Source organism: Nelusetta ayraudi, unplaced genomic scaffold, assembly GCF_046127955.1.
Source record: "Nelusetta ayraudi isolate G7.1 ecotype Tasmania unplaced genomic scaffold, CSIRO-AGI_Nayr_v1 ptg000026l, whole genome shotgun sequence".
NCBI classification, from domain to species: domain Eukaryota; kingdom Metazoa; phylum Chordata; class Actinopteri; order Tetraodontiformes; family Monacanthidae; genus Nelusetta; species Nelusetta ayraudi.
The window spans coordinates 5,694,965-5,712,500 of NW_027466076.1; the positions used below are offsets into that span (position 1 = coordinate 5,694,965).

The 17,536-nt window shown below is 51.4% G+C and overlaps 1 protein-coding gene across 1 annotated transcript in view; it reads right to left on the bottom strand.

Moving 5' to 3' along the window:
* Positions 1-205: 205 nt before the first annotated feature.
* efna5a (ephrin-A5a) overlaps positions 206-17,536 on the bottom strand; it is a 67,506-nt gene continuing 50,175 nt past the window's right edge. Inside the window, exons 2-5 of the mRNA XM_076029344.1 lie at positions 8,064-8,356; positions 2,131-2,196; positions 1,958-2,038; positions 206-1,113 (exon numbers count right to left, since the gene is read on the bottom strand). Coding sequence (XP_075885459.1) covers positions 989-1,113; positions 1,958-2,038; positions 2,131-2,196; positions 8,064-8,356 — 565 coding nt within the window. The 3' untranslated portion in view covers positions 206-988. The remainder of the gene's footprint in view (positions 1,114-1,957; positions 2,039-2,130; positions 2,197-8,063; positions 8,357-17,536) is intronic.

A 17,536-nucleotide genomic window follows, 5' to 3' on the forward strand; every position in this document is an offset into this window, starting at 1 on the left:
ATACATTTTTGCCTGGCAAAATACCACATGGACTTCTACGCTCCGCTCAAATATTTTACTGTACACTCGTGTCGGCTGCTACAACTGAGTTACGTGAATCATTACAAAACAAATACATTAATCCATCTTGAAACTGCCCTATCAACACTAAAGCTCGAGTGCTTCTTCAACATTTCGTTCTTTCTTTTTCTTCTTCCCCCCCACCCCCCATCGCTCTCAGCTGGAGTCCTCGACAGTCCGAGCGCAGGCGCCCGACTCTTTTGATTTTCTTCTTCTTCGTCTCGGAGGAAGCGGCCGAGGTCGCAGACTTGACTTCACTCCGAGCGTTTGGCAACTCGTCTCCTGGCGACGCCCATCTCTGCTTCCTTCCTTCCTTCCCTCCTTCCTTCCCTGCGATGCGTCGCTTCAGGTCTCATCCACAACCTTGTTGGCTTCTGACTCCGCCTTCTCCTGCTCATTACTAAGTTGGGGGTTTATGTTATGTTTTCCTGAACATAAAGAAAAAGTCTGTTAAAAAGTCTGTAAACCTTTCTTTTTTTTCTCGGGGTGGAGGGTGGGGGTGGTGATGGGAGGGGCTCCGCTGTGCTTCTTTGCCGCTCCGAGCTAACAGAGCTACTGACTGAATGTGAAGCGTGTGAGTGCTGGTCCTGGACGCCCAGCAGGGTTTGATATCTGCTCAGTGCCAGCGCAGCGGCAACGGCCACAAGGCGGCAGCACCGCCGCCCTGCGTCATCAGCACCAATCAGTGGTTGGCAAGTCACATGACTGCGAAGGCTTCGCGGCTGAAGTCCCTCCTTCTCTCTCCTCCCAGAGAGATTGTCACAGTTGCTTTTTTTTTTTTTATCTCTATCGCCATTTTTTCATAACTTTTTCTTTTCTTTTTTTGTTTTTCTTCTTAAAAAAAAGTGCTCCTTAAGGGGGAGGGGCATCGGGGGCGGGGGAGGGGCAGTCCAGTTCCTGCGTGGCGGCTTGGCAGTCCGTCTGCTCGCTATAAAGACAGGATGGCGGCCAGCAGGAAGAGGGCGCCGCTGAGCAGGACGGCCGAAGTCTGGCGGAGAGCGGCCGAGTTGACGTCCCGCCGGGCCGGTTCTGGAGACTCGTGACCGATGTCGTCTGCAAAGACAGGCCGAGAGGTCAGTGCTCCGTCACACACACACACACACACACACACACACACACACACACACACACACACACACACAGCTCAAGCCAATCAAAACGGCCGTTTTACGATCATGCACGGCTGAGAAGAAAATGACACGATGGAAAGTTTTTGCTTTTTCAATTTGGTTTGGATTTGGTTTGGAAATATGAACCTTTATGAAATTATGTTCTGGAAAGCAAAGTGCCTTTTATACGAAAGAGGATTCGGGCCACGAGAAGAGAAGAAAATATGACAGGAAATTGATTTTTATTCAAGTTTTCATTTCGAGTCATCAGTTGAAATTTTAAAAATTTCAACTTAATTTGCGAAATTTTGTCTTTTTTTTTTTTTTTTTAGGACTTGAGACATGAGTCAGATCTTAATGCCATGCAGTTTGTGTTTAGTGAGTTTATGGCTCATTACATTCTGGCAGTGGCTTAACAGTTGGCGCACAGAAAAAGAGTAAATGAATCTTTTCATTTTTTTATATAAACAGCAGCACAGTGCAATAATTGGCCTTAGAAAGGATGTAGAGTTAAATCAGGTTAGCGAAGCCGCTAACAGTGCGACTCAGCGCTTCATTAGAAGTGATGAAACTCGGGCTCGGCGCTCTAGCAGCTCTCTGGAGAATTCCACTGACGTCTAAACTCAGTTCACCTCTGAAACAAATAGACAAATATTCCCCTCTCATAACTGACAAAGTGAATCATTCACACAAACTGAATCATTGCTGCGCTTCTGCTCACAAAGAAGAACACAAAGTATCGCAGCAACGGCCGAGTCAAACAGCGCCCGGCGCTGGTTCCCACCAACCTCTGGGCTCTAAGGAGTTGTGACTGTTGTCGTCAAAGTCCACCCCTTCCTGCGAGCTGCCAGAGTTCTTGGAGCAGTTGTCTTGAGGGACAGAGAAGAAGAAGACACGAGGAGGTGAGAGAGGAGCAGAGGAGCAGAGGACGGAGAAGCAGGAACGTGAAGCTGGGACTCACTCTGAGGCCTGACGAAGACTTTGAGTCGGAGGCAGCTCCTCCTCCCCCTCACGTCGGTGATGGAGGCTGTGAAGAGAGTGAAGAGAGTGGAGAGGTCAGCGACTGAGTCGTCAAAGGTCGGCGACTGAGTCATCGCCACGGAGACGACGACGCAGTCCCAGCAATGAAATACCTTCATCGTTCAGAGCTTCAAAAATGTGCAAACATCGTATTTCGCTCAATGACTTGGCAATAGGTCGTCGATGTTCACAGTGGAACATATTGAACCAGGACATTTCCATGTGTATTTCAATGTTTCAATATTGAATAATTCCAAAAGTTCAAACATTGTCACATCCTGGAGACACATTCAGAAGCATTTGTAGAGACGTTTCTCTCTTTGTAACCCAGAATCAGGTGATATTCTTCAGAATCCACCTTCACCGTAAACCATCGTCAATTAGCAGCATTCACATGTGTGATGTCATCAGTGCAGTTAATAATTAAATGTGAAAAAAAACACCAACAAAAACCAAAAAGTGTAGCGTCTGTCCTCATGTTTTGTCAATTTCATCGATGAAGATCTGGACACAAACAGCAGGAAGCAAACGAGCTCTTGTTCCTCAGAGAAGCCCTGCGGGTTCCTCCTTCAAAATAAAACATCATGAACTACGCCGGCCTGGAGAGCTTTATGGTTTGCTCAACCTGCTCCATAATTCATGCGGTGCAGCGGCTCAATCTCACCGTCTTACTTCCACTCTGGCTGCTTTTGCAGATGTGTTGCCGTAGCCGGCGCTCACCTACAAAATCTCATTTCCTCCGTTTCCTGATTGTGAGAGCCGCTCATTAAAAGCTGCTCTCGTGGCGCTGCTGTGATTATTCTGCAAATCTCATTTGTTTTGCGAGCACTGAGCAGCCAGTGGCGCTGACCCGGTCCAGATGAAGGCCACCGGTCCGACTTCTTGTCTGCACTATTTCCCTCAAAACATGTTTTTTGTGTTTGTTCTTGTGGTGGTTTCATTCAGCCAAACTCTTCCTCCTCCTCCTCCTCCTCCTCCTCCAGCCTTCCTTCACAGCAGGACCTCTTGACTTTCTCCCAGCGTGTGCCTGGATTTTCCACCAACGTGCACTCTGCGTGTTTTGCGGTTGCGTTTTGGACGAGCGTGAGCGTCCGTGCTCGCTCTTCGTCCGCAGACACTCTCCACCTCCGTCTCTCCACCTCCATCTCTCCATCCTCTCCTCCAAACCGGACGCTCTGACGGCTCCTGGCTCCTGACAGAAAAAAGGAGCCGATTCGCCGTTTCCACTGCAGCAGAAGCCTCCGGCTCTCCTTTCAAAAAGGCATTTTATCAGATGGCGCGGGGGGCGGCCAGCAGATAAAATCGTCTTTAAAACTTCTCCCCGAGTGGAATAGTGGAGCTGAAGTAGCAAGAGGGAGGAAGTGAAGGAGATACGCGGCTCCCGTCTGCGGGTGTCGGGTGACTTACCTCACCCTCAACACAACGTCTCCATTCTGTGTCTGCACTGGAGGAGCTGCATACTTGGCACAAGCCTGGCCGTCATTATCTCTCCCTCCTTCCTCTATTAAAAGTCGTCTTTCACACCAAGATCTTTGGCAGACAGAAAAGAAAGCAAAGAAGAAGAAGGAGGAGAAGGAGGAGAAGGAGGAGGAGGAGGAGGAGAAGAAGGAGCCGCCGCAAAACTTCCAGACATCCCCAAAAGACGGAGGAATAATGGCAGGAAATCATTTAGAAATTTTGACTGTCATATAATTCAGATAATATACCTGTCATTGACTTCCTTCTTAATGTCCCATTAAAAGACCCACAGAGGGTCTTCAACAGGTGGCCTAGAAATCTCACAGTTGACTCTTTCTGATGGAAAAAGCTGTGAGCCGTTTTTTTTCCATACAGGTGAGCGAGTGAGTATTTTCACAATATTTTTAATTAAATACATATAGTAATATTCAATGATTTCTTTTTTCCAAAATGAGAAGAGAATCAAGGTCCTGTCTCAAACGTAAAGTGGAAATGTTTCCTTTTAAAATGCAGTTTGGTTGCTGGCTAAACTCATTCAAGAGCTGGAAACACCAGTGTGTGTATTGTTGAAGAGTTGAGCTGTGGAACTGCTGCATTCTGCGTGGAGTTGAGAAACTGAGAAACTGGATTCCCACAGTCTGAGTGGAAACATGGAAACAAAAAGTCCCTCAATAATCCAGTTAACTTCTGGCCAGCAGGCTGAGGTTCCTCTTCCTGGGACACTCGTCAAGCTGGAGGAACACCAACCGCACTCAACACGTGACTTTCAACTTGTTCTGACAAGTAGCCAAACTCTTCTTCTTCTCCTCCTTCTTTCTTCTTCCTCCTCCTCCTCCTCCTCTTCTTCTCAAAGAAAGGACAAACAGCTTCTGTCCTCAAGTTCTCCACCACGTTTCTCTGATGTCACCAAACTGTCTTTGTAGGTTGTTACTGCCCACCTGTGCATCTCACCTCAGCCCCCCCCCCCCACACTCCCCCCACACCCCCTCCACCAACAGAGAGATCACAGGGCGGCGGAGGGGAAGCGAATCAGACGCATGGCCACGCAAATACAGCTGTGTCACATGTTTCTCTTTTGATGGTCGAGGTTTTAATCTGCGGCAGCAAAGAAAACCTCCAGTCTTCTTCTTCTTCTTCTTCTTCTTCTTCTTCTGGAGCACCAGCATTAATATCATTTCTTCAAGCTAGCGGGCCGGATTAAAAAGCTTAACGGGCCCTATATGGCCACCCGGGCCGTCGTTTGCCCACGCCTGGTCTACAGGCAACCCCGGGCGGGGTTGTTGGTTGTTGGAGGGGGGTGTACAGAGAGGGTCTCCCCCCCCCCCCCCACCCCCCTCCTCCTGTCTGAAGCTCAGGGGCTTTAGCAGGGAGACAGGCGTCTCTCTCAGGGGGGTTCAGACTCTCAACTGTCTCCTCTGGAAATTGGATTTCTATCCCTCAGATTAGTTCGGGGTTTCCCTCGCTGCGCCGCCGCTCTACTACAACAACACGCCGCCCTCCGCAGGGCCGCCAGGGGCCTCGCAGGCCAGACCCCACGACCTCTGACCCCTGAGGAAACCGGTGCTGGTGCCGATCCAGGCAGGAAGCTCCGGGTGTCCGTCTCTACGCGCCAGACTGACTCCGCCCCCCACAAGAAACCAGAAGAAAGGCAGGTGTCGTTTGTTTGTTGTGGCCCCTCCCCCTCGCCCTGGGCCAATGACGGTGGCGGCGGGACAAAGAGCGTCTGTTTTCACCAAGACAAGCACCCCCACCCCATGTAATTTACATAACAGTCAGTGTACAGACTCTCAGCCTATATCAGATGTGCGACACTGCTAATAACAATGAGCCATTGTTGGGTTTTGTTAGACACACAAAAAATACACACACAAAAAAAACACACATGCAGCGCGATGAAGCTGGACGGCAGCAGCTGACAAAACACAGTTCACTGTAAGCAAACTTCTCTGTGGGGGGGTCGGGGGTGGCAGTGTGGGGGGGTGGAGGGGGTGGGGGGGTGTAATCCATCTGGATAAATGTTTTGTGGCATGACTGACGCTGCAGTAATCCTTCCCTGCTTCCCTCCTTACCTGCTTCCTTTCCTTCTCTCCTTCCCTGCTTCTTTCCTTCCCTGCTTCCCTCCTTTCCTTTCCTTCCCTCCTTCCCTGCTTCCTTTCCTTCCCTGCTTCCCTCCTTCCCTGCTTCCCTCCTTCCCTCCTTCCCTCCTTCTCTGCTTCCCTCCTTCCCTGCTTCCTTTCCTTCCCTCCTTCCCTGCTTCCTTTCTTTCCCTCCTTCCTTTCCTTCCCTCCTTCCCTGCTTCCCTGCTTTCACATACAGCTGAAGGTTTGGACACAAACTAGTGTTGAGGTTCTGCTGCTGCTGCTGCTGCTGCTGCTGCTGCTCCTTATAAAGTGGTCTGGAGACCAAGACCAACCTCCAGTGCTCCAGTATCACCAACACACGTCCCAGAAACCCACCAGCAGTGACGCTAAGTGACCAATGCCAGGCATTGCTGGATGACTTGGGAATGTTGGAGACGTGTTGGAAGAGTTCTGGTGCTGGGCGGGTCAGACTCACTCTTTCCATGTAAACAGCTGGAAACGACGTGACGACAAACACATGTGAGACGTAAGGCTTTGGTATTTCCCCCCCGAGGTGCTTCAGTCTTTCAGCCTTTGTGCTTTTTCATCTCACGCTCAGAAGAATCAGATCCGGCTCTCCTCTCAGGGAGGAGACACCAAGTGTCTTCCATGAATGAGGGTCTGATGGATGAGTCATGAGTCAGCAAGAGATAGTCCACATGGCTCCCAGCAATGTCAGGCCATATGGGCCTCTCTCCACCCTCTCTCTCTCTCTCTCTCTCTCTCTCTCTCTCTCCGGATGATCAATCACTACCTTCGCAGCCCAGAGAGCTGCGTTCACCTCCGCCAGAGTCGGCCCAAGAAGCGGGCAACTGCTCTCCTCCACTTCCAGGGAACATAAAGAAAAGTCTGGAGCAGCAGAAGCCAGATCAGATATTTCCCGCTGACGATGCGACACCGCCGCGTACGTGGGATATTAAAAGACGTGACGCACCAGAATCCCACGAGTTTCAAGCCGGTCCAACTGGCAAGAGGACAATTGTGATGGTTCTCCATCCCAGATGTTCATCCCAGTCCTCAGCTGGGAGATGAAAGGCTTTGGAGGAGGTCTTCCACGTGCCATTGCATCATAATTATTGCGAAAAACAAAAACAAAAAAGAAAACGGACATCTTGTGATACATCTTGGGCGCAGGAACAAAACTCATCATCACCTTGCAGATGGAAAACTGCCCTTTTTGTTTCGTCACACCAAGAAACACCCCCCCCCCAAAAAAAACTCATTTTCAAAGGATCTGCCGAGCCAAACTCAACTCACTAACACCTGTTTCTCAGTGTCGGAGCAAAGCTGCAAAGCTACGAGAGAAAGCACTTCTTCCTCTTGTCTTTCTTCCTCTCTTTCTTCCTCTCTTTGCAGCTCTTTGCCAGGACTCTGCTCGCTCCCCCTCGCCGCTTCCTGTGACGGATGTCAGTGAAGCAGCGAGGAGCCCTGCGTCTCCTGCAGCGCAGCTCCTGCAGCCCTGCAGGGCTGCACTCACAACACCACCGCTCACTTCCCAGCTCTGTCTTCCCCCGTGAGGAGAGAGCGCTGAGCTCCGCCGCTCGGTTGGCAGCAGGGAGGTGATTCCCTCCTGGCGGCTATTTTCACTCGACCCTCGGTCCCCAAAATAAAACTTTTCGCAGCGTGGAAGCGACATCCTCCGTTGTAGTGCAGATCGCACCAACCAACCCAGACCAAGATCTTATCAAGAGTGAAGAGCATCGAGATTGAGACCCGACCAAGACATTTGGAGGTCGAGAACGAGACATTTGGACCAAGACTGGAGACATCAGAGACAAACAGAAACAAGTCAACTTTCCTTCTACATCAGTGAAATTTGCTTCTTGTGTTTGTTTGGTTTTTTTCTTAATTTTTCCTGGGAGCTATTCCCACGTAGTTCACATTGGAATTTGATGATCTTATTTTTGTTTGGTCTTTTTTCCTTTCACCTTTTTTCCCTCTCGCTCTCTGCAGTACGAGGTGGTTTTGACGAGGTTGTTGCATCACCGGCTTCATGCAGCTGTATGAGCTGTCAAGGCCTCAGAAAAAAAGTTTGCTGTAAACTATTTGCAGCGGTATCTCCGTAAATCTCCCGCCGCCCTACTTTCTGCAAGCATTACAGACGCCAAGAAGAAAAGAACAGAATCCAAAAGTGTCAGATAATAAATGTTGCTGGAGAGTGTTGACAAAAGAAAAAGAGAAAAGAAACACGGCTGCGTGACGCGAGCTGTCGGTGATGCTATCTCTGTTTAGCGTGCTGTACCTGGCGGAGAGAGAGAGTTTGTGTGTTTGTGTGTGTGCGTGTGCGTGTACTCACAGATGTAGTAGTACTCTCTGCCGGGGCGGAACTCGAAGCCCAGCGAGAAGGGAGTGAAGAGCTGGAACTTCTCGGAGAACTTGAGCGGGCCGTTGGGCGACAGCGGCCGGTTGCACTCCCAGCGCTTGAAGCCTTTGGCCGTGTGGTCGCACGAGCTGTAGCCGTCGTAGTTGACCATGTAGAGGATGTAGCGCTCGGCGCGCTCGTCCGACACCGGGCCCGTGTAGTGCGGACAGTAGACGTCCAGGTAGTCGTTGATGCAGACGTCGATGTGGTAGTCGCCCCGGTAAAACCTGGAAGAGTGTGAGAGAGAGAGAGAGAGAGAGAGGGAGAGAGAGATGTTATTGCATCTGAAAGGCCAAACTACTTCTTCAACGTCACAAGAACAAGACTCAACCCAGATGACCTGGAGGACTGAGAACCTTCACAGACAAATCTTCCTCCTACAGTTACAGAGAGCAGCACCTGGCGAGCGAGCGAGTCAACCACGGTATTCGGCACCAACCGAGACCAAGACCTTATCAAGTAAAAGCTGCCCCGACTCCGAGACCAGACCCTAATAAAGTGGTCTGGAGACCGAGACCGGCCTCCAGTAATACAATGCTACATCAGTGTTAGCTAGGCCATAGCAGGACAATCCCTCTGTTAGCATGTCCTATAGCGGCTTTGGAGAGGATCCCTGTGTAGAGCGAGACTCTGACTGGCAGGTCACCCCAGTGAGAAGCTGGAAGCCTCACAAGCTGGAAAGCAAAGACTTCTCTCACCGTTGCCTTTTCTTTCTTTCTTGACAGCGAAGCAAGTGGACAGAAAGAATAACAATGAAGAAACAAGCGCTGCGGAAAGACGTGCCAGGTATTTGTTTCCAATGAGGGACGTGTGGAAACGTATATCCCCCATAGGGGGCGCCGCCTCAGGTTGCAATTCTGAGGGGCTTTTTTTATCCGAGACAGATTAGAGAGTTGGACGGCCGCTGGCTTCCTCGCTACCCCGCTAATGGCCCCCTGTACAGTATCGCTGACATGCTGCGGATGTCTTCAATGGGCCCACCGCTGTTCGAGGAGGTGGGGGGGGGGGGCACTGGGGTGGGGAGGGTCCAGGCTGCAGCCAGAAACCCAGTTGAACGGCGGAGTGAAGTCGCAGCACTGCTGGAGGCTTTGAGAAAGATGGTGCAACTCCGACCGCTGGCCGAGGTTAGCAGGCAGCGGAGCTGAGGCCACTGGAGCCAATCCATACTCAATATATATATGTATTGAATATATACATACTATATTGAATATATAATATGTATGTATGTTGGCAGATCATCCCTTCGTTCAGCCGGTTGCTTCAAACCAGCGTCATCGCCGACACGTTACGGCGTCGCGGCTCGGCGAGGTGCGAGTGCGATGAAGGGTGGTGGTGGTGGGGGGGAGTAGGGGGGTTCCCCGGCCGGCCGGCCTGCTGGGGGTATCAAGTTGTCATTACACATATTGGGAGCTCGCTGGCGGATTAGTGACTCGTTTCACAGCTACTGCCAGTGAACGAGCGCGAGCGGCTGAAACACTGGCTGTTCTTTCACTGCCTGTACTTCTAATCCCCCCTCCACCCAAAACACCCCCCCTCACACACACACACACACACACACACACACACACACACACACACACACACTGTACACTCCTCTACCAGCACCACCAACACTTCTCTAATTACAGTCAAGTCAAACGTGAAACCAAAGCCTTTGTTATTTTCATTTTTTTTTTTGCCTTTGCTGGCTCCTCCTCCCTGAGCGACACGGTGGTGCAGTGGTTGGTGCTGCCGCCTCTCAGCTAGAAGGTTGTAGGTTTGGATGGATGGATGGATGGCTCCTCCCCCCACCACCTCCACCCCTCCCCAACCCTGTGTCTCCAGCTGAGCGCCGTGGCTCCAGGCAGACACAGCAGGGCCTCCCGTCGCCGCCTCGCTTGCTTATATTATGACTTCCAGGAGGATTGTGGGTGGTGGTGGTGGTGTTGGAGGGGGTTGGTGGAGCGGTGGTATGGGGAGGGGCTTCAGCCGGCTCCACGGTATCATGTCCCGTAGCCAGAGGCACGGCGGGATCCCCTGCTTTGTCCCGCTGTGTCGGTACTAAGCTCTCTAAACGTCGGCCTCAGATCGGCCGCAGTGTCGCCGCCTGTCAATCAAACGTTGACCCCGGGTGTAACAGCGAGCTGGGATCAGCCAGGTTTCAACCCATGCCTTTGTGAGCCAGATGTTGCCCCCTCTGGATCCCGCCAAAAGGAAGGAAGGACAGAGCTGCTCAGGCGTGAAAGACTTTCTTTCTTTCTTTCGGACACTCTGGACAGATCTTCAATCTTCTCCTCTCCCGACAGAGTTCTGCTCATCTCACAGTACGACTCATCCCTCCCAGCAACGCACTTGTGATGAAACATACACACACACACACACACACACACACACACACACACACACACAGAGACAGACACAAAAATCGCTGCATCACTTCAGACAGAGGACGGTAAACGATGTGAAACGGTGATTCTCCGCTGCATCGCGTGACGTCCATCAGAACCAATCAGACACGGCAGTCCTGGCATGACTCAACACTCTGAGTGCAGCCGCTCCCGCGAAAATCAGTTTTGAATTGGTGTCAGGTTGCCGTGACAGCGTCAGCGCGACTGTGTGACCCTCCAGCGTCTCCACAGTTTAAACTATTTCATGTTTAATTTGAAAATCTCAAAGTTTGACCAAATCATCTGGTCAGTCTGACCCCTGGATGCTCTCTCAGCCACCCACTGGCCACTGACTGTCCACACACACACACACACACACACACACACACACACACACACACACACACACACACACACACACACACACACACACACACACACACACACTTTCCACTACAGCCAAGAGTTGACTCTACATTTGCAACATTGATAAACCAGCACGTCTGCAACAGCTATTACATTCATTTCAAATGTCAATTTTTGCACGACTATTATTACAACCCTACAGCCTGGATCACACTTATTGACTTTAATGATCAGCACAGGCTTAATCAGAAACAAGCAGCTTTTCTTCACTTTATTAATGTATTATTACAACTTATTTTTTATTATTATTACCCCCCAGCACCTCCACAAAAACCCCCAGACTTGATTGTTTTAAAAGCATCCACTGAGCGTCTTGGCTCAGACGTCGGCACACATGGGTTTTCGAGCGGCCGTGGTGAACATGTGCAACATGTCGCAGTTAAGAAGTGAAATATGGACCGTAGGTGTTTCTCACCATGACATCAGCTGGTGCAGATGTTCTCCAGATGGGAGAATTTAAGACGCTTTGCAGCGGCGGAAATAAAATATTGATAAGAGACGCAGGCCATAAACATGCGGCGCGAGTCAAGATGTGGACCAGCAATTCATCTCCGAGTGTCTTGCTGGTTTCCTCTTTCCAAGAGGAAGTCCCCCCCACTCCACCCCAGTGACCCCCCCCCTCCCTCTGATCTCCATCCCAGCTCAACCTGAGACAAAGAGAGCCGTCCGTCAAGCCAGCGTGAGAGACCTTCACCTCTCTCTCTCTCTCTCTCTCTCTCTCTCTCTCTCTGTCTCCCCCCCCCCCTCCCTCTCTCTCTCTCAGCGGGGTCCTAACTCTCCTCCAGCAGTGTTTGCACAGCTTTCCTGATCTTCATGACCAGCAGGATTTATTCATCCGTTTTCCCCCCCTCTCTTTTTCTCAATGACTCTGCAGGTCCAGGCTCTTCAGTGACTCATTAAGCCGTCCATCCAGGCCAACTTCCAACCGTTGCGTTTTCCTTTTCGCCGCTGTTTCCGAGCAGCGGGGGGGTGGGGAGCGCTGTGCTGTGGCGGCAGGTCGGACGGTGATAGCAGGAGGTGTGAACAATGGCCAGAGCCTTGACCAGCAAGCACGACACAAGCAACCCTGCAGTTGTGGAGTCGGGTGTCAGTTATAAATGTGTCATAATGAGCCGTTGACAAAAGCGGCTCAATGCTAAATCCATTAGTCTGGGGGATAAATGATCCCTGATTGGCTGCATTACTCACGGCCAGTTGGAGGAGCTTATCAATGAATCAGCCGCCGCAGCTCTTAACAAAGCACACATCTCCAGCTAATCCTTCTTTTCAGGGACCCCCCAGGCCCCCCCGAGCCCCCCCCTCTGCTTGTTTGCTTTCTTGATCCCCTGCTGCTGTTGTTGCATTGTGTGTCAGGTGAGCTGCTGCTGCTGCTGCTGCGGCGGCGGCGTCGGAGAGAAAAAAACACTCCCAACGAGAGGCGGCCGACCCGATGAAAACTTCAAGGGGAGGTGAAAACATTTTGATTTGCTCTGACCTTCACTGGGAGCTCAGACGGACAGACGGACAGACGGACAGACGCTCACTGCCTCAGCAGAGCCACACTTTGGCATAGAAACTAAGATGTGAATGTCTTTCTTTTCCTTTTATACCCTACAAATATATATATATATATTCTTATTGCCTTTTTCTTTAGATTGATATAATTTTCCAGCTGTAATGATGCACTGAGGGATTAATAAAGGCCTTTAATTTTGTTCTATTCCAAACACAGTTTCTAACTTGAAGGGCTACTGGCAAAATGAGTTCTTTTTTTTTACAAGTCGGTAAAATGTTTCCAACATAAATTCTGAAACTCTCAAACAACGAAATCTGATACGTCTAAAAAAACAACAACAACAAAGAAAAGCCCAAAAAGGATTAAAAGAAAACAACAAGCGAACTCCTACACACTCAGTGGACGCTGAGGTGAAAACCACAAAGATTCCGGGAAAAAAAGACAGAAGGAAAAAAAAAAAAAAAGGAAAGAAAAGAGTTTGAGGCCGGAGCTGCTCAGAGTCTGGACGATTACTGAGAGTTCTAATGGAGGAGAAGAGAGCAGTTTGGTTCTGATGCTGTGACCCTGCGAGTCCGAGATAATGAAAACAAATAGCCCTGCTTCTGAGCTGCAGGGGCCGAGACGAAGAGGAGGAAGGGGAGGAGGAGGAAGAGGGAAGGGAATAATTATGTTAAAAAGGGGATGAAAATGAGAGTTTGGGGTTGGAAGAGAAAAGGGTGAGAAGAGAGGAAGAGGAGGAGGAGGAAGAGGAGGGGGAGAGAAAGACAGTGGAGGAGGAGCCGAGTTCGCCTCCTTGCCACTGCCGGGTCACATGACTCCCACAGTTGGTGTCATGTGACGTCACCAGATGGGGTGCGTCCCATTCCGCTGCCCCCGAGGCTGGGTGGTGCCCCCCCCCCCCCTCCCCCCAACCACCACCACCTGTCCCTTCATTCATTGCTTCTTAGCCAGCGGGAAGGTAAAGCCATTATTACATAGTTATTACACACACACACACACACACACACACGCACACACACACACACACACACACACACACACGCACACACACACACACACACACACACACACATCTGTCTATGGACTCGACAAACAAACACCTATACACACACACCTGTTGGTTGGAGAGCTGAATCTGTTCTTTCTCTCAGTTTTTCTTCCATTCTCTCATTTCTTCACTTCTGACATCATTGAGACGTTGTGTTGTTTTCCATTGTGAATGAAGCTTAAGCTGCCAGTTCATAGAATCCAAAGCCAGCGAGAAGTTCCACGCCCCTCTGGTACATCGTAGCACCCATTCCTCCTTCAAAATAAAGCGTCAGTCTGTCCCGCCAGCGTGACCCGGATGGACGGACGGACGGACGGATGGACGGTGGTTAATTACTGACGATGCTATTCTGGTGTGACGGAGGTCAGAGCAGCAACAGCAGCATGGGGTTCGTGTCACTCGGCAGACACACACACACACACACACACAGCAGGGCTCCGTCGCTCAGTCAGTGTAAAACCCTCGGGGGGCCGACAGCCCAGCGCTCATAAACACCCCCCCCCCCACCGCCACCCACTGCCAGCGTGCCTGTTTACGGCTCTGCCGTGCTCCACCGCCGACTCCTCGCATCACCACGGACCCCCAGAGCTGCAGGTGTGGACACGCACACGGCGGCGCCCTGAATGCAACGCTGGCTCCTGTCACGCTCCCAGAACCCAGACCCTGTGGAAAACTATCCCACCGTCCCAGCCAGTCACACCAGCCACTGCTGCATGGACGCCTTGAACCGCAGACCCAGTCGTGATCACACACCACCGAGGAGGAGGAGGAGGAGGAGAAGAAGAAGAAGAAGATGAATGATTTCCCTGCCTGAATGTCCCATGATGCTCGGCTCCTATCGATCGCCTTGAGGCTCTGAGCTGAGGTCAGGGGTTGAGTGACAGCCCCCATGATTCAGTGTGAGGGCCAGTGATTGGTCAGTGTCTGGGCTGCAGGTCCCTCCCCTTCTCTCCTTCATCTCAGAGGAGCTCGCTGAGGGGGCCAGGGTGGCGTTTTGAACCTCTCCTCCCTCCTGGGAGCGGTCCTTCACTTTGTACACCTCCTCAAACCTCCATCACTTCACTGTTGTTGATGCTTTTAATTCATTTTTGGTTAAAAAGAAAAAGGCAAAAACAAATTTCACACTTCCCTCCCTGACAGGCAGAGCTCTGCTCTGCTCTGCCCCCACTCCCCCCCTCCCAGGGGACACTTACTTAAAGACCAGTACCCTCTGACCCCCAGAGAGCAAGCAGGCAATAATATCGTCTATGTAGGTTTCCATCAGCCAATAGGAATGCCTCATTTGTCCACCTATGACAGTTTAAACAGGCCTTCAGCCATGCAGTCACCAAGTAACAGAGTGAACTCAGGCCAGCTGCAAGCGGCAGCAGGAGCAACAAGTGCAGCGTGTTTGTCACAATATTATTGTGCATAATAACACACGCACGGAAAGTATGTATACTGCAGTGCACACACAGCCGTTGTTTGACACGGCTTCCAATGAGCACACGGAATGAAAGCGTGTGTACATGCAGAATGTCTACCTGGATTACATTGAAAGCCTTGGAAAAACTGTTGTTATGATGGGAAATAAGTGACAACACAGTAACACACACATACACACACACACAAGTGCGTTTCCCAGATGTGAGTGGACCAGAGTGGCTGGACACTGCTGGTCAAACTTTTCAACTTTTGGGGCCTCAGTGGGTTGTGAATTGTGCCAGAGGGGGGTAGCGGAGCAGCAGCAGATGGATGGGATGGAGGGAAAACCATCGTGGGATGTGGAGGAAACACGTTGCTGTAATGTCAATGGAAAATGAAGCAAAGCAAAGTTGCAACCAAACCAGTGTCTTTGAAGCCCCACCAGGGTGTTGAGCTCTTAGAACCATCAAGCACCTCCTGATTAAAGACTTAATGGGCCGCTTATGGTCCGCAGGCCATAGATTGCCCACGCCTGGTCTCGCCTCCTCCAGGAAGGCCGCAGCTACAGCTCAGTGGACAAACAAGCTCATGATCCTGGTCGTGGGCTGCAGGGCCCAGACTCTGACCTCTGACCTCCCCACCTATCACTTTACTGCACCCCAGGGAGCCGTGCTTGCAGCCCCCCCCGACACACTGCGCACCCCCAGGCGGCGGCGGCAGCAGCGGTGGTGAGGACGGAGGAACCAACCACAGCGTCTGGACTCAATCACCCGCCCATGACAAGCCTGTAAAGCTCTCACACACACCGCCGCTCTCGCTCGCTCGCATGCACGCGCACGCACACACACACGCAGCAGTGTTCACGAGCACTTATCCACCAGTGAGGTCCCACACACATCAAAGTGCGGTGGAGCCGACTGGCTTTGAGTAATAGGCCTTCTGTGGGGAGGTGGCCAACGCCGAGGAACATTTGTTGTGCGACGGGGAAGTGGGGGCGGGAGGAGGGGTTAGATTCAAGGTTGGAAGAGGGGGGTGGGAGGTGGGGGGGGGGGGTGACTGGCGAGAAAGAAGAAGCCAAAATGATGTGAGATAATGTGAGCGAGGTGAAAGAGGGGAGCAGCAGAGAGACCCTCGCTGATTTAAAACCCCCAGAGGTGCCGTATTAGAGCCAGGAGGTCTGTGGCCTGTGAGTGGGAGTGCACTGCGTGTGTGTGTGTGTGTGTGTGTGTGTGTGTGTGTGTGTGTGTGTGTGTGTGAGTCTAGGTGAGCGCGTGTGCGATACCAGCGTCGCAAATGAAAGGCTGCAACAGCAAAGCCTTTAGGAACGCCGCAAACAAGGAGCGGAAAAGACAAAAAGAAGAAAAATGAGAGTGAAAACATCAGCAGCGCCTCAAACAAACAAAGAAAAAAACAGGACAAAACTTTATTTAAAAGCCTTCCGCCAAGGTGTCTGTAATCAGCAGAGACTTTAAAGGGGTTCAAGTCGTCAAATGACTGGAGCCACTGGAGGCGTCGCAGTGACAACAGTCTCTCCAAAGACGCTTGATTCCGACTCATTCCTCCATAATCCGTGAGTCACGAGGTCGCGGTGTTGTCATAGCGACGTCAACTCCCGCCGGAGACCCCAGGCACCCGAGCGACGCCCGCCTCTCCTGGGAGAGACCCCCCGACATCCCGACATGGGTTTGCAAAAGAAAAGTGTCGCCGCCGTGTTTATGCGTTTGGATGAAAACAAGAAGATCCAAGTCTTTGAAAGAGCCGCTTCCCGACGGTCCGAGCGAGGCTGTGCACAGCAGCAGCAGCAGCAGCAGCAGCGGCAGCAGCAGCAGCAGCGGCAGCAGCAGCTGGAGGGCTCGCATGCGGCCCAACAACTTTGGAAGAAGAAGAAGAAGAAAAAAGGTAAAAGCGAGAGGCAGCATTTCTCATGCTGTTCATTTTGTGTGCGCGCCGCTCTTGTTTTCCCCGTTCATAACGAGCCTTTGATTACAGTGATTACTCCGACTCGCATGTCACGGTGGTCCCTTGAGTTCTCTCATGGCAACAAACGCTTTGCGGTGGATGGAACACAGACGTCGTCCAAATCCCCCACTGACAGACGGGAGATCAGACAAACATCCCGACCGACACATCGCACTAAAGCTAAACTCTTTGCACCGATTTAACACTACAAACGTCTTGTCGCGCGTCTCCACATTCGCAGAACCTTCAGCCCAGATTACTGTTTCCTGCCTTGAACCCGCACCGCCGGCTCTGCACTGTTTGCCGACGGCCAATCTTCCGAGAGATGCAGACGAAAGCCACAGTAACCAGGATGACGACGACTGGGAATGTTGGCAGGAACTCTGGGCTTTTCCTGCTTCCGAGGCTGGACATGGACTCACCCTAGCAGGACACACACTAGCAGGACACACGCTAGCAGGACACGCACTAGCAGGACACGCACTAGCAGGACACACGCTAGCAGGACACGCGCTAGCGGGACACACGCTAGCAGGACACACGCACTAGCAGGACACGCACTAGCAGGACACACGCTAGCAGGACACACACTAGCAGGACACACGCTAGCAGGACACACGCTAGCAGGACACGCACTAGCAGGACACATGCTAGCAGGACACACTGCTCCTTCATCTTGACTAGTTTCTACAATGCGTATTTCATAACA